The following is a 12,678-nucleotide window of genomic DNA, read 5'->3' as shown; positions in this document are numbered from 1 at the left end:
ACCAGCCTGGTAAGCAGTCTGATAAGCATCCAGTGGCATAAAACCGGTGTAAGAGTTCGGGTTCATAGAGACACCAGCCTGGTAAGCAGTCTGATAAGCATCCGGTGGCATGAGACCGGTGGGAGAGTTGGGATCCGTGGAGATGCCAGTTTCGTAAGCAGTTTGATACGCGTTCTGTGGCGGGAGACCGATGTGAGAGTCGGGAAGGACGGCGACGCCATTTTGGCATCCAACGGGAGTCATGATGTCAGCAAAGGGTTGATTATGAGCCGACTCATGAGTAGGCTGCTTCTGCGCGGCGCAGTGATATGTTTGCAAGGGCTGATGAGTAGCGAGAGACTCCAACATCCCAGCCGCCTCCATAGTAGTCATTTGTGTTAGGTTTTGTTCCAACGTGATATCATTTCGCGTGAATATGCGACCTGCGCGGTGGTCACCTTCGTTAGGCCAAACCAGGTAGTGCTGATAGTCCAGTAACTTATTTGCCAAGTAACAGGTGTCATATTGCGTCGGGGGGCTCAAGATATCGATGGAATGGAGGTGCCGTATAATGGCATCTTGGTCTCTTAGGAAAAGGCCTTCTTCAGCGTCAAATCTGTAACGATTAGTTTATATCTAGGCCTAACATAAAAACACATACATAGAATCAGGTATACTTTCATAAAAAAGTATCCCAAGTGCGCTTCTAAAGCGTTCATCTTCGTTCGTAGCGTTACTGGCTGCATCCTCATCGTTTGTTTGGTCGATGAAACGTGGTTCGGCAGGGACACGAATTGCCAGGAGCTGACAGAACGAAATTCGGCGTTGTCCAGCTTTAGTAATAGCAAGAAGAGCTGTGGTTTCGTCATTAGAGCCATCATATCCCATGAACCTCAAAAAGTCACGGACATGGGTAGTCTTTATAGATTGTATTTTAGGTTTCCAACGCCGAAAATGTAAATATAAAGCAGCTGTTGTGAACCTCCATAAGATCTTATAAGTTGAATATTTCTTATAGAGTTGAATAGCGGAGTCTGTGAAGAATTTGCGGTATGTTTCAATTGAGTTGCATGGCCGTTGCTTTAACTGCGACTCGTCTGCCGCTGGCGACCAGAAGGTCTGTGGATTCTTATCCCACAGGCGAAACCGGTTAAGAGTTGACTCGTTTAACTGCAAATGTGGGCGTTCGATTGACTTGATTGCTGTAACGTTAACAACATCTAACCTCTTCCCTCGCTGCCGACCGAAATTGGTTGAGAGCGACTCGAACCATCTTCGAAGAGTTTGGTGATTCGCCTCGTCGCTAAGGACCACATCCACGTTATCATCGTCGTTGTAGGGTTGTAACAAGCACCTAAGCTCCTGGATCGTTAGTTTGCTTGCTTTGCACCGCCTTTCATGGTGGCGAAGACTCGTCTTTGCTTTGCGCGTTACCATTGTGATAAACCGGTGTGAAGATGGTGAGTCTGGGAAAAGCTCTGAAATGGAGAGAGTTCAGCCTCGACCAAGAGGTCTGCGGGGTAAGGTAACGCTACGAACGCCACTGCGGGCCCGCGCTAACCTAAAAATCAAAAAAGTGCTGTGCGGCACAGTACTTTTTTGATTCTTGGGTTAGCGCGGCTCAGATGCACATTGTCTCGCAGCAGTCTCCTCTTCGTGTTCTAGGGAGGCGTTTGAGCCAGTACATCACTCATTGAGCCTACAAAGATTCTTGTGGCGACATGAATCTATGTCTGCTGGGCCACCATGTTCTCCCAGCGAATTTCTCTATCCTGGCTGTGTAGCGAATTAATCAGCCAGTCGCTTGGAAACTAGTGCTTGTCTCGCAATCATTGCAACAAGGAATAAGGTAGTTTATCCTTTGAGTTCCGTCACTATTGAAAGGATTCTATTGTAATTTCTTTCCCCAGGGATATTTTGGAGCCCTCATAGAGGTAATCAAATCTAATGAAACTATATATCTATAATCGTGTCCAGGTAGATGAAAGAGAGCCAAATGCAAAAACCACACCGCTCCTTGCGATGCGATCCATCGACGCGGCAGAGTATGCTCCCGCTATTGCTATATTTGGCCTTGGAGAGGGATACCTCGCTCTTACCCTCGTTTACGCGCATTTCTATCCTCGATCGTTTTCGAATGTTAGACGCTACCTGCTTAAAGCTGCTTCTATCATTTACCTCCTAGTCTCGGCTACATTCATCACGGCATTTTTCATCACTCGTCGGATATCGAGAACACATACGCCTGCATTTGTGTTATTCTATGGCTGGGAGGTTATTAATGGGCTTTGCCTTAGAGCGGAAATTGTACGAGTTGCTAAGCATTGAGTTAGATAAATACTAATCATGGGTTTAGATATATTTTTGGCTTTTCATATGTCCATTCCAGGGTGTCTGGATACTCGGATTCGGGGTAGTATGCATTGGCCTGCCCACCGTCGCAATTCTGGGTACAGGGCTTTGGTGCTACTATACCATGCAAAGGCAGTGGCTTTGGATATTCATCCCCTTCTTATGCGGAGTCTTGACAATTACAGGCGCTTGCTGCACCAACGATGCGGCTCCAGCTTATGCACGCTATCGACGACATTGGGAGTATCTCATATTACCTGTGCTGCCAGGGCTTGGGCTCGGGTTTGCGGCCGCTGCTATACCTGCTGAGCAGGCACTCAGACTACAACAACTACAGTACGTGCTTCAGTCAATGATTGGCTTCCTGTTCATATATCTGTTCCAGGGCAAGGGGCTGGTATCCGAACACAGGTCCAGCACACAGGCCAAGAAGGCGGGCCAAGCTCCACGGGACGGAACTTCACTTCAACTCGGGCAGTCCCGCCAGAGGCTGATCCTGGAGGATGTGAACCTGGAACACATCACTACTGGGGATCTTGAAAGCCTGCTAACGGAGGAGGGGCTGGATGTACCTGGGGTTCTTGAAAGCTCGGGGGAGAGGCTGGATATACCGGTGAAGGCCGAGGGAGGCGAGCCACGCCCAGACAGTACGACGCTGCCAGAAATAATTTCATATCCTTACTTGCTCTAAATTCAAGAGATCTATATTCACTAATTTTTTATTTATGCTCCTATTGACTATTAGCTCATGTTGTAAGGAAAACGTACACGGGTGACCTCTGCACAGAGTGCACCGCCGGTGCCGATACCACAGAGGTGAATGTGCTTGCCGTAGCCGCGTGTACTGACTGCCCGTTTCGCTCATGTGAGAGGCATTTTCTCTTGACTTGCAAAGTGAAAGGTAATACCTCTGTTGAAACTTTGTTAACACCGACCAGCCCCATCAGGGAGCCGCGCAACTGCATCGAGTACACGGCACCAAAGATTCTACGGAGACTTGGGACGACACAACGCTTAGTTGTTCCGCTAATACTTCTGGCTGCCACGCTGGCAGTGGCGTCAGGCATTATCCAGCCTGCACAAGCACAAGCCCTGCAGAATATGCAGCATATTTGCTACTGGGTACTTGGTAACTTGAGAAGCGGGAAGGGTCTATTTCTACCTCAACAGACTGCGAGCTAGTTAAGAGAGAGATCGGTAGAATTTTAGTAACTTGAAATATAGTAGTGTTTATAAATACACCAGTGAACACCCATTACTTCTACTATAGCTATAACTACTGTGTATGCTCTATACACTATGGCTATCCATTACCTCTTAGGTACTAATTAGGATAGAGAGGTAGTCTATCTTATCTGCTTTTTCTTTACTGTGCTAATAGTGAATAGGTTGCCAACGCAATTAAGCTAGAGCTCTGGATAGGCAAAATCCACTGTGTTCTACAGGACTGCCTACCAAAATACGACATAGCACTTGCATTGAACAACAATTACGCCGTTTTCGCCACGGCCTTTGACGCACAGACATATAACGACTCTGACGAAGCTAATCTATCCAAAGCTTGTGAAATACTTAGGGGTTCCGAGAAGAAGTTTGGGAGCTTGAAGACGCCACTGGAGAGTGTCTCAAAAGGCGCATACATTGGCATTCGCGCAGGAATAGAGATTTTGGTACTTGCAAGGTACGGCGCCTCCGTCAAACCAATTGTACAATTATCACGCACTTTGGAGTCAGCAGAGGAAGATGTATGGGTCACACTCTCCTATATTTCAATAGCTGATACAGATGGTCAACATCACCAGTTAGAGACGCATTTGGGATACAGGAGCATATAAAGTGCAGGCCTGGGTGAGCAGCCTGAAAACAGTACAGCAAAAAATTGATCTTTCGTGAATAGTTTGATCTACAGCATTACCATTGACTTGATGAGCGTACTTGAAAGCATCAAAACTGTAGTTCTCTCGGCAATTGGTAAAGTCTTTTGCATTGCTCGTACATCTTACGGCGCTGTCTTGGCGATCACAAGCCACTGCCTAGGCCAAGAAATTACAGCCAGCAAGAGATCAACTGCATCAACTGCATCAACTGCATCAAATGCATCCAAATCGCTGGAGTGGCGATCTTGGTATCTACGATAGCCACCCTGTTATTTTCCGGTCAATGTCTAGGCTCGATCTATTACAAGGTTGTTATTCAGTGTGGGATCTGCGCTGCACTCTTGGTGGCAAGACCGTGACCGGACTATTAATGATTCGGTTGTTACCATCAGCGACAAGTCTCAAGCTCAGCTACGTGAGGATAAGGTGGCTGGGCTACCGGATTTGCCGTCGAGCATGATTGATTGAGGCTGAGATTGATGACGGTTACCAGTCCTTATTTGTTGGCATCTAGAGATGCAACGTGGTGCCGCGTGGGGAATAGCCGGAGGTAGAAATAGCGTGCGTTGCACTGGCTCACGTCGTCGCAAGCCACGCAAACGCATCCCACCACGCCCGTTGTGACCAGCCCCTACCATAGCCGTGTAGTTGATGTCCATCAAAATCCCACGCAACGCGACCGACTGCTTTGAAATAACAACACAGCATGGCCCATGAAACGCATCCCACATGCCGCTCATCACCTCCCCTCCCCTCCCCGCTTGCGAATTACGAAACGCGCTCGTCAAGTCGTCAACCACGTTATGCAACACAAAGGGCCCCCCCCCACCTGCTTCAGACCTCTGTCGCATCTCCGGCTTCTGCCCAAACGCAAGCCACGGCTGAGCACATGGGGGAAAACAACACACGCTGGCATCAGATGCTACGGGAAGCACGGGAGGAGCGCTATCGATGGGCGCCAAACCGTCTTTGGCCTTTTAGGCAGGAAATCAGACCGCGCGCTGGCGGCATGTCCCCTTCACCACCCAACATACGCAACTTGCTTGGCACCGAGGCACATCTAGATCGTTGCCTCCGAAGCATGCGAACAACTACATGACATGCAACTGTAATCATATGTACCTTTGTAGACCACTTCCTACTTGAAAAGTCTATCCGCCAGCTCTGCACTATCTCTGTACCAGATCTCTTTCATTACATTCATCTCGACTACTTGTCCTGAGAAGGCAGGCGAGACTGCAAGAAAGCCTCGACATCACTGAGCTCCTCGACGCAAGCCGAATGCGGCATACCCCTACATGTAGTTCACCGCCCCGTTAGCATTTTGCCCCTTTACACATCCTGTCTGCTCCAATCAAATCAAAATTCACTTACGGGTACGTCTTGAACGATACTTTATAGCCCAGCTCCGTCAGCTTCTTCTCCGACGCCTGCGCCATCGGGTACAGCACCAGCGGGTCGCGGTCGCCGTGGCCCATGAAGACGGGCGTGTCCCGGTTCAAGCTGTCCGTCGGCACGCGCTCGGCAAACGTGCGGTTGAGCAGCAGCCACGACGAGAGGCCGACGATGCCGCCGATCTTGAACGGCGCCGTCAGCCCGGCAAAGATGCTCATGGCGCCGCCCTGCGAGAAGCCGCCGAGGACGACGCGCTCCGACGGGATGCCCGCCGCCACCTCGGCCTGCACCAGCGAGTAAATGTACGCGCGCGACAGCTCGATGCCCTGCTCGTCCTCGTCGGGCGCCGCGCGGGCTGCGTGCGAGAGGGTGTCGATGGATTTCTGTCAAAGCCTGCGGGTTAGCCGCCGTCCCCCTCCCCTTCTCCTACCGTGTCAAGAACTCACAATGTCAAACCAACCAGGCATTTGAAAGCCACCATTCTAGACGCAAGTTATTAGCTTGGGGGCGGAACGAGGCGCGCGCGCGCGGAGTAGCAACGTACCATGGTGATGGGGATCGCGGGCGCGTGAGGCAGGATAAACTTGACCTCGTTCAGCTTGTTTCGGCTCTGCCAGTGCTGCACCGCTTCCGACCAGCCGTGGCCCGAGTCGCCCAGGCCGTGGATGAAGATGACGGTGGCCGTGTGCCTGCCCGACGGCGCAAACACCATTGGCGCGGCGCGGCGAATCGACGACATGGCTGCGGATGGAGGCGTTTCTTGTCGTGGCGCAAACGAGAGCGAGGGGATACGAGGGCTTCCAAGCAAGATTAGAGCTGTGATAATGGCGAGGAGCGCGACGAGGAAGCTAATGCTGCTGCTGAAGGACCACCGAGACATGAACGAAGCTGTTGTCCGAGGTTGAGTGAATTCCGCCACTCCGCTGCTTCTCAACGCCCCACACAATCTTTGTTGTAAAGGGTTCAACTCAACTTACTGCGTCACTCATGTACGACAAATCGGCGGCTTCAAGGTAAATACCCGAGTTTCCCCTCTTTAAAAGCCTAGGCTTGCTTGAAATATATAGCCACATTTTCAGAAAGTTGGAGCGGTGCGAGCAAAAATGGCGACATGATAATGTGCGCGCGCGCGCAGCTCACTACCCTGCACCAACAATTTACATGTCAATCCGCATATTGCTCCCGTACATTCGGAACCATTAGACAGTACCTTAGTCCAACGCCGGAGTTATAACGCCATATTAAGTCAAGACCAAGTCATGCTTTTCATCTAATCGATAGGCCCGGGGCGTCGCCCGCTTCCTCGTCGTCGCCTTCGTCGCCCTCTGCATCATCTTCTTCGTCATCCTCACCAACATCATCATCGTCGTCGTCATCTTCATCGCTAGACTCTCCAGAGCCGCCGCTGCCATCATCGCTACCGGGGGCATAGTCCTCCTCATCCTCGTCATCATCTTCCAAGTCTCCGCCCAGCGCGGCCCGCTCCAGCTCCGTCATGCCATCGCCGGCCTCATCCGCCGGCGCCCCGTCCGCGCCCTTTTTGGCCTTGTTCTCGGCCAGCTGTAGCTTTCCCTTGCGCTGCTCCGCCATGCTGCCGTCTTGCAGGCCGTTGCGCTTGACGTAGCTGTCGATGCCGCCGTAGTCTTGCTGGTCCACCATGCCAAACTCGTACTCGTCGTTGACGTCGCCTTCCTCGGGGAATACCTCGATGACAATGTTAAAGGTGATTTGCAAAATGTTGGTGTAGCTCATGGCGGCGATGCGCTTCAGCGGCATGAAGATGAGCGGCTTCTTGAAGCCCCACAAGATGCCCGTCTCCAGGAAAAACAAGAAGCCGTCTTTGGAGCCGCGAAAGGCGCCGACGTGTACCGCCTTTTCGTTGGGCCGGTGCGGTTGCCGGACCATGCTGTGAAATTGATTAGGGTCCGACGAGACAATCTTGACGTCGCTGCCGACGGCGCGCAAGCGTCTGTTGAACGCCCAGTGGAACAGGCCCCTGTATGTATCGGATACGGAATGAGACAGGCCAACCTCGCTTCCTCCTATCGTGCCCTCCTTGGGCGCCGTGGCAGGGACTGTGAAGACGAATGGTTCGACGGTCGCCGGGCCGGACTTGGGGGGTATCCTCGAGCCGCGCGGGAACAAAACATAGTTGTGTTGTACTTGGGCCTTTTCGGGGACAGGTACGTAAAAGACGAATTCTGCTCTGTTCAGAATTGGGACAATTAGGGGCAAACAGGGTGAGGCAACTAACCAATGTCAGTCCAGGCATAGGTCATGCCCTGAAGAGGGACCGTTGTTCCTGGCACGCGAGCATAGAGAAAATCTGGTGTAAAGCATATCTCAAACTTCTTCCGCTGTGGCACAGAGACGGATATTTCCTTGACCTGCAGCAGGACAGGGTCGTCGGCCGGGTTCCCAGTAGCGGGAGAGCCATTCGCGGCGCCGTTGGTGTCACGGCCAGCCTGGACCTTGCGTCTCTTTGCCCCGGGCTCCTCGTTCTCTGCCAGCTTGGAGTGAACATGCGCAGCGATTTCGTTAAAGAGGGCGACCTTGCCGGGCGTTTCTGGCCGCTAGGTTAGCAAATAGACGTTGGGGACCCTCGCAATGGGGCGGTGGCTCACCGGCGCATCGCTTTATGCCATCGAGAATATCCTGACGGGGCTTGAATATGGCGTTGAGGCGCTCAAAGTCTAGTTCCATTATCGTTGTATCGCGAATATACAGCACTGTAGAGGCCTGCGATACTGTTGAAAAAAATCGAGAATGGTGAACAATGAGCAAAGCAAAGTCGCCTGCTCCAAGCAAAGATATTTTTGGGTGTTGGAAACGCGACGTCAGTGAACAGGGCATCTGGCGGCTCTCCTCCACTCTGCCAGCCAATTGCGCGGCCTGAGTGAGCTCCGCCTTGCGTAGGTACCAAGTTGTGTGTGGCGCGACCTGGTACTTGCACCAACCATCGCTCCACTGATTCATTAGTTACTCCTGATGATGATCAAGAGGGCTGGAGCAAATGTGGAAGATGAACTTTAACCAACTTCATATTGCATGGTGAGTACTGGTCTTGTTTAGACCACGCTGGCGTAATCGCCGATGCAACTAAAGGATGCCCCAGAGTTTGGTCAGAACTGGTGTATGTAGATACTTAGGGACGAGTAGGACCAAAAAGTCTGTTTGAATGCAAAACACATGAAATAATTCACCCATTTGCTTTGTCAAAATTAAAATGAAATTCCAACGGAAACCGCAACTCTTGGCTGGCAGCCGCGTGAAGGGCATAACTATCGCCAAGATTAGTCATCGATCTGAGAGCTTCATCGTATCGTGGGGCGTTGGGCTGACTTTCATCATCATCACAACAACTGTCCAAAAGTTCGACGGAAATATTTTGCTATATGTAAAGGTGAAACAAGCCGCTGATCCTTCTGGACCACCATGTCAGCCCCATTTCCGAACATATACAACCATCGCAAGGTGGCAGATTCATCGGCCAAATCATGCGACATCTGTTACAAGACGAGTACGTCAGTGCTCGTTACGCCCGATAACAAGGTGAGAATGCTCTGAAAAGAGACTTCCTTTCGTCAGAAGTGGAATCAATTTATAGTAATATTGTCTCAGGACTTCTTCTTTGTGTGCACTGTGCACCTAAAAGACCGCTACTTTTGCACGCCAAAGATTGATGAAGAGGCCATCAAAGCCAAAAGAGAGCGAGAGTTGGAGGCTGAAAAAGAAAGGGTGAAAAAGGAGTACGAAGAAAAACAGCGGAAAAAGAAGGAAAAGGCGGAAAAGGACAAGAAGGAGAAAGACAAGGACGAGAAGAAGAAGACGGACAAAACGGACGACAAGAATGATGAGGCCGAGAAAAAGGTACAGTCACTGTGCTACATGGTGATGTGGAACATGGACTGACCACGTTGATCGAAACAGGAAGAAAATGACAACGGCGAGGCCGAGGCAGAAAAGGAAGAAGAGCCTCGGACCTTTGAGCTCAAGACGTGAGTCCTGCTTGCGATGAAAAGTGCAAGAAGTATTGCCTAACAACATTTGACAATAGTGCGTTTTATCAACAACGCTTACAAAGAAAACGACAAGCAGAAACTTCAAAGAGAGATAGAGAACGGGTCTCGCAGCCGGGGTACTTTCCTTCGGTACCGACGGCGCCGCCCTCAAAGTAAGAGGATCATGAGTAAACACGGACATGTGTATATAGCCGACATTGGGACCTCGGAGATATGAGCATAATGACGGTGACAAAGTCCCGTAGAGTCTTGACCCATATCACTCATACTCATAGGGACACAGATGCATGTCTGTCTCCCTGCGACACCAACGAATCTGTCGCATATTTGGCGGAAGTTTATATGAGCAGTGAGGGGAAGTGTGACCGATACATTAACAACATATTCTTCCACTCCAAATTGAAGGTTCACATTAGGTCTTTATTCCATAGATAGTGATTACAGACCACTGACGCCATGTCGATCACGAAAATCCGCCTTTACAGGTAGCTGACATCGTACAAAAAAGAGGACCACACTTGGATAGGTCGCAAAAAGACCGAAGAAGAGGGTTATCGTTTAGTTTGTTGTATTCGGGGACTTCCCGGCCCGGTACAGCCGCCGCCTGGTGAGCCCTACCGATGCAGGTCGCCATTCTACCTGCCCACACGCAGCCTATTCACCTCGACCGATTATCCCTCATCTCTACCGCGAATGGTTCGAGTGTTAAAGAAAATTTACATTGAATTTTGCCTACTGAAAGCCGATGAATATCACAAATGCAACGTTGCAGCTCGTGATGGCAGAGACACATCGTGTCCTGCTGGTGTCATTGCACCCATACGCCCTACAGTAAACTGCAAAGTGTTAACACTGCTATTATTTTCTATTTTAATAAATATAAGTGAATCTTCTGAGCGGGGCAGACACCATCACCACAGTGCATAATGCACACGCCCCCAGCCTTGCCAGGCTGGTCTACGTCGACTGCAGATGTATGTGGATTCAATGCATGGCGTGTTGCCAGCAAGCCGAAATAGTCTATACCGGTGATACCCATAGTCCTGGCCCACCGGGAGAACCTTGCCGTATGAGGTAGCTGTATGTGGAGTTATGGTGCGTTGCGGAAAGGGCATTTCCATCCCCCGTTGTAGCTATTTTGAGCTCTCATGTGCGGCGGTTGCTTTGTGTATTCCACCTTTTCTGGCCTTCTGAGAAGTGCGGACCGCGCAGCTGAGTTGCTAAACGTACACACAGACAAAAGTCCTAACCAGGATATATTTACGACCAGTTCAAGAGCAGACAGCAGGTCATGGGGCAAACCGTAACACACTTTATGTTGTTGTGCCCATTCGACCCCATATCGCCGTCAAATCGTTTCTATGAAATAAAGCTCCATACGGGTACCGGTAACCCACTTGTCGTCGCAAGTTTGTAAATAGCTAGCCGTGTTAATGCCGATCCGCGGGCGTAAGACATCATATACAAGTTTTAAAGGTTACCGCGCCCGGCCCCAGGTGGAAGTCGAATGCCCAGATTTCCGCCAGGACCAGATATGGACGCAGCAATCTCGTCAACTTTCGCTCTCTGCAACGAGAATGCGGGTGTAAGCCAGGCACCGCAAGTACACTTGAAGCCTTTCCAATCGTAGCGTCCAACGGTAGCGCCACAGCGACCATTGGGGCAAGTCAACCGACCGTTGAGTGTTCCCTGCTCCAACTCGGGGCGCATCCAGCTCAAAGGCTCAATGAACAGATGCTGGCAGCTGGCTGAGCCATCAATGGCTTTGTGTTTGGCAATGAACTGTTCAGTCGCAAGCACACGACGGCACTTCTTGCACCGCAAGCTTGAGCCGGTAGTGTCCAATCTTTCGGTTTGCTCATCCTCAAAACGGAGCCGTGACGGAGCCTGCCCGACGCCCAGACTCTCGCTTACTTCCCGCTGATACGCCCAGCGCTGATATACTGGCTGTTTTTCCAGATCTTCTGGGCATCCCATTGTCCACCACATGCGCAGTTGCTCCATGAATCCATCATTAGGTTCTGCCATGGGGCGAGTTTGGCGGATCAAGGTGAGAGCGGCGTTGACAGCCTCCTCAGCTGTCTCCGTCCGGGGCTTTGTGGTACCAGAGTTGGCGGAAGGATCAAACTTGTTGGGATACTTCCATAGTAGGAAGGCTATTATGCAAGATACGGAGCGAGATTTTCCCGCCGCGCAGTGGACAAAAACACCACCTGGTTTTCCTGTTTGGCCGACACTTTTGAGACCTCCGTCGATGAACTTGACGGCTCTCGGAAACTCGACTAGGATATCGGTCTCTTCGACATCGTCAATATCAATGAGAAGGTGCTGGTATTGCTTCCCGTACTCGGACCATGGCTCTTCTTTGAAATTCTTGAGAGAATCGGGTGGGAACCCATACAGCGACAGCACATGGGTAATGCCCTTCTCAGAGAGTTGATCGGAGCGACGGAGTGCCCAGAGACTGGTAATTTGTTTTAGAAGGTGGAGATACAAGGGGTCGCGGGCGCCAACTTACCCTCCAACATAGAGGTTGTCTGGGATGTTGAGCGAGCTATGAGCCATACTTGTTTGGCGCGTGGAACTGTCTGTAGGCTTTTGGGCGGATATTGTCTAACAATGTACCTGCGGGCGGGCAGAGACGGCTGTCGCTCAGAATAAAGTGCATAAAATACGATAATGGAAGGTCTTGTGTGCTTTCACGCCTTGTTGAAATTGGCTACTGTATGTAGTTGCTGGCGTCGAGTTACGAGAGCCGAAGCCGCGGCAGGGTTTTGTGCAGACGGAGTTTTGAGACGGAGCCGGAGGGGAAGGGAAACTGGGCTACTGATGGGACTCCGCTACGGCGCGTGTTGCAAGTGAGAATTTAGCCCAATGTCACTACGATGCCAAGTGATGTAGCTAGGATTCCCGAGATCAATATTTGTAGTAATTGACAACAAAAACGGCTGGAGTCGGTTGTCGTGGGGTTATTCGACATTTTCTGCCGACCCCGCGATGTCGCAGGCGCCAATATTGGCAAGGCGGCGAAAATTTTCCAACGTTAGGGCCCC

General features: G+C 50.9%; 5 protein-coding genes across 5 annotated transcripts; 2 read left to right on the top strand and 3 right to left on the bottom strand.

The window, feature by feature from the left end:
* Positions 1-2,455: 2,455 nt before the first annotated feature.
* On the top strand, positions 2,456-4,676 carry CCM_08627 (uncharacterized protein; the record flags this gene model as incomplete). Its single annotated transcript, XM_006673764.1, has 8 exons — positions 2,456-2,978; positions 3,077-3,196; positions 3,233-3,460; positions 3,502-3,539; positions 3,720-4,076; positions 4,138-4,220; positions 4,369-4,456; positions 4,500-4,676. 8 exons carry the CDS (start codon positions 2,456-2,458, stop codon positions 4,674-4,676), a joined length of 1,614 nt encoding a protein of 537 aa, XP_006673827.1.
* A 902-nt stretch (positions 4,677-5,578) lies between these two features.
* On the bottom strand, positions 5,579-6,342 carry CCM_08626 (acyl-protein thioesterase 1; the record flags this gene model as incomplete). The annotated part of the gene is made up of 3 exons (XM_006673763.1): positions 5,579-5,986; positions 6,050-6,085; positions 6,148-6,342. 3 exons carry the CDS (start codon positions 6,340-6,342, stop codon positions 5,579-5,581), a joined length of 639 nt encoding a protein of 212 aa, XP_006673826.1.
* Positions 6,343-6,869: 527 nt separating this feature from the next.
* On the bottom strand, positions 6,870-8,306 carry CCM_08625 (negative regulator of DNA transposition, putative; the record flags this gene model as incomplete). The annotated part of the gene is made up of 3 exons (XM_006673762.1): positions 6,870-7,804; positions 7,858-8,169; positions 8,228-8,306. The coding sequence occupies 3 exons, from the start codon at positions 8,304-8,306 to the stop codon at positions 6,870-6,872; spliced, it is 1,326 nt and encodes a 441-aa protein (XP_006673825.1).
* Positions 8,307-9,038: 732 nt separating this feature from the next.
* On the top strand, positions 9,039-9,781 carry CCM_08624 (uncharacterized protein; the record flags this gene model as incomplete). Its single annotated transcript, XM_006673761.1, has 4 exons — positions 9,039-9,155; positions 9,225-9,473; positions 9,534-9,601; positions 9,661-9,781. 4 exons carry the CDS (start codon positions 9,039-9,041, stop codon positions 9,779-9,781), a joined length of 555 nt encoding a protein of 184 aa, XP_006673824.1.
* Positions 9,782-11,095: 1,314 nt separating this feature from the next.
* Positions 11,096-12,190, bottom strand: CCM_08623 (dual specificity phosphatase, putative; the record flags this gene model as incomplete). Its single annotated transcript, XM_006673760.1, has 2 exons — positions 11,096-12,089; positions 12,144-12,190. 2 exons carry the CDS (start codon positions 12,188-12,190, stop codon positions 11,096-11,098), a joined length of 1,041 nt encoding a protein of 346 aa, XP_006673823.1.
* Between the last annotated feature and the right edge of the window lie 488 nt (positions 12,191-12,678).

Source organism: Cordyceps militaris (genome assembly GCF_000225605.1).
Source record: "Cordyceps militaris CM01 unplaced genomic scaffold CCM_S00007, whole genome shotgun sequence".
NCBI lineage: Eukaryota > Fungi > Ascomycota > Sordariomycetes > Hypocreales > Cordycipitaceae > Cordyceps > Cordyceps militaris.
Note: the sequence above shows the minus strand (reverse complement) of the source record. Positions and strands in the feature narration are given on the sequence as shown.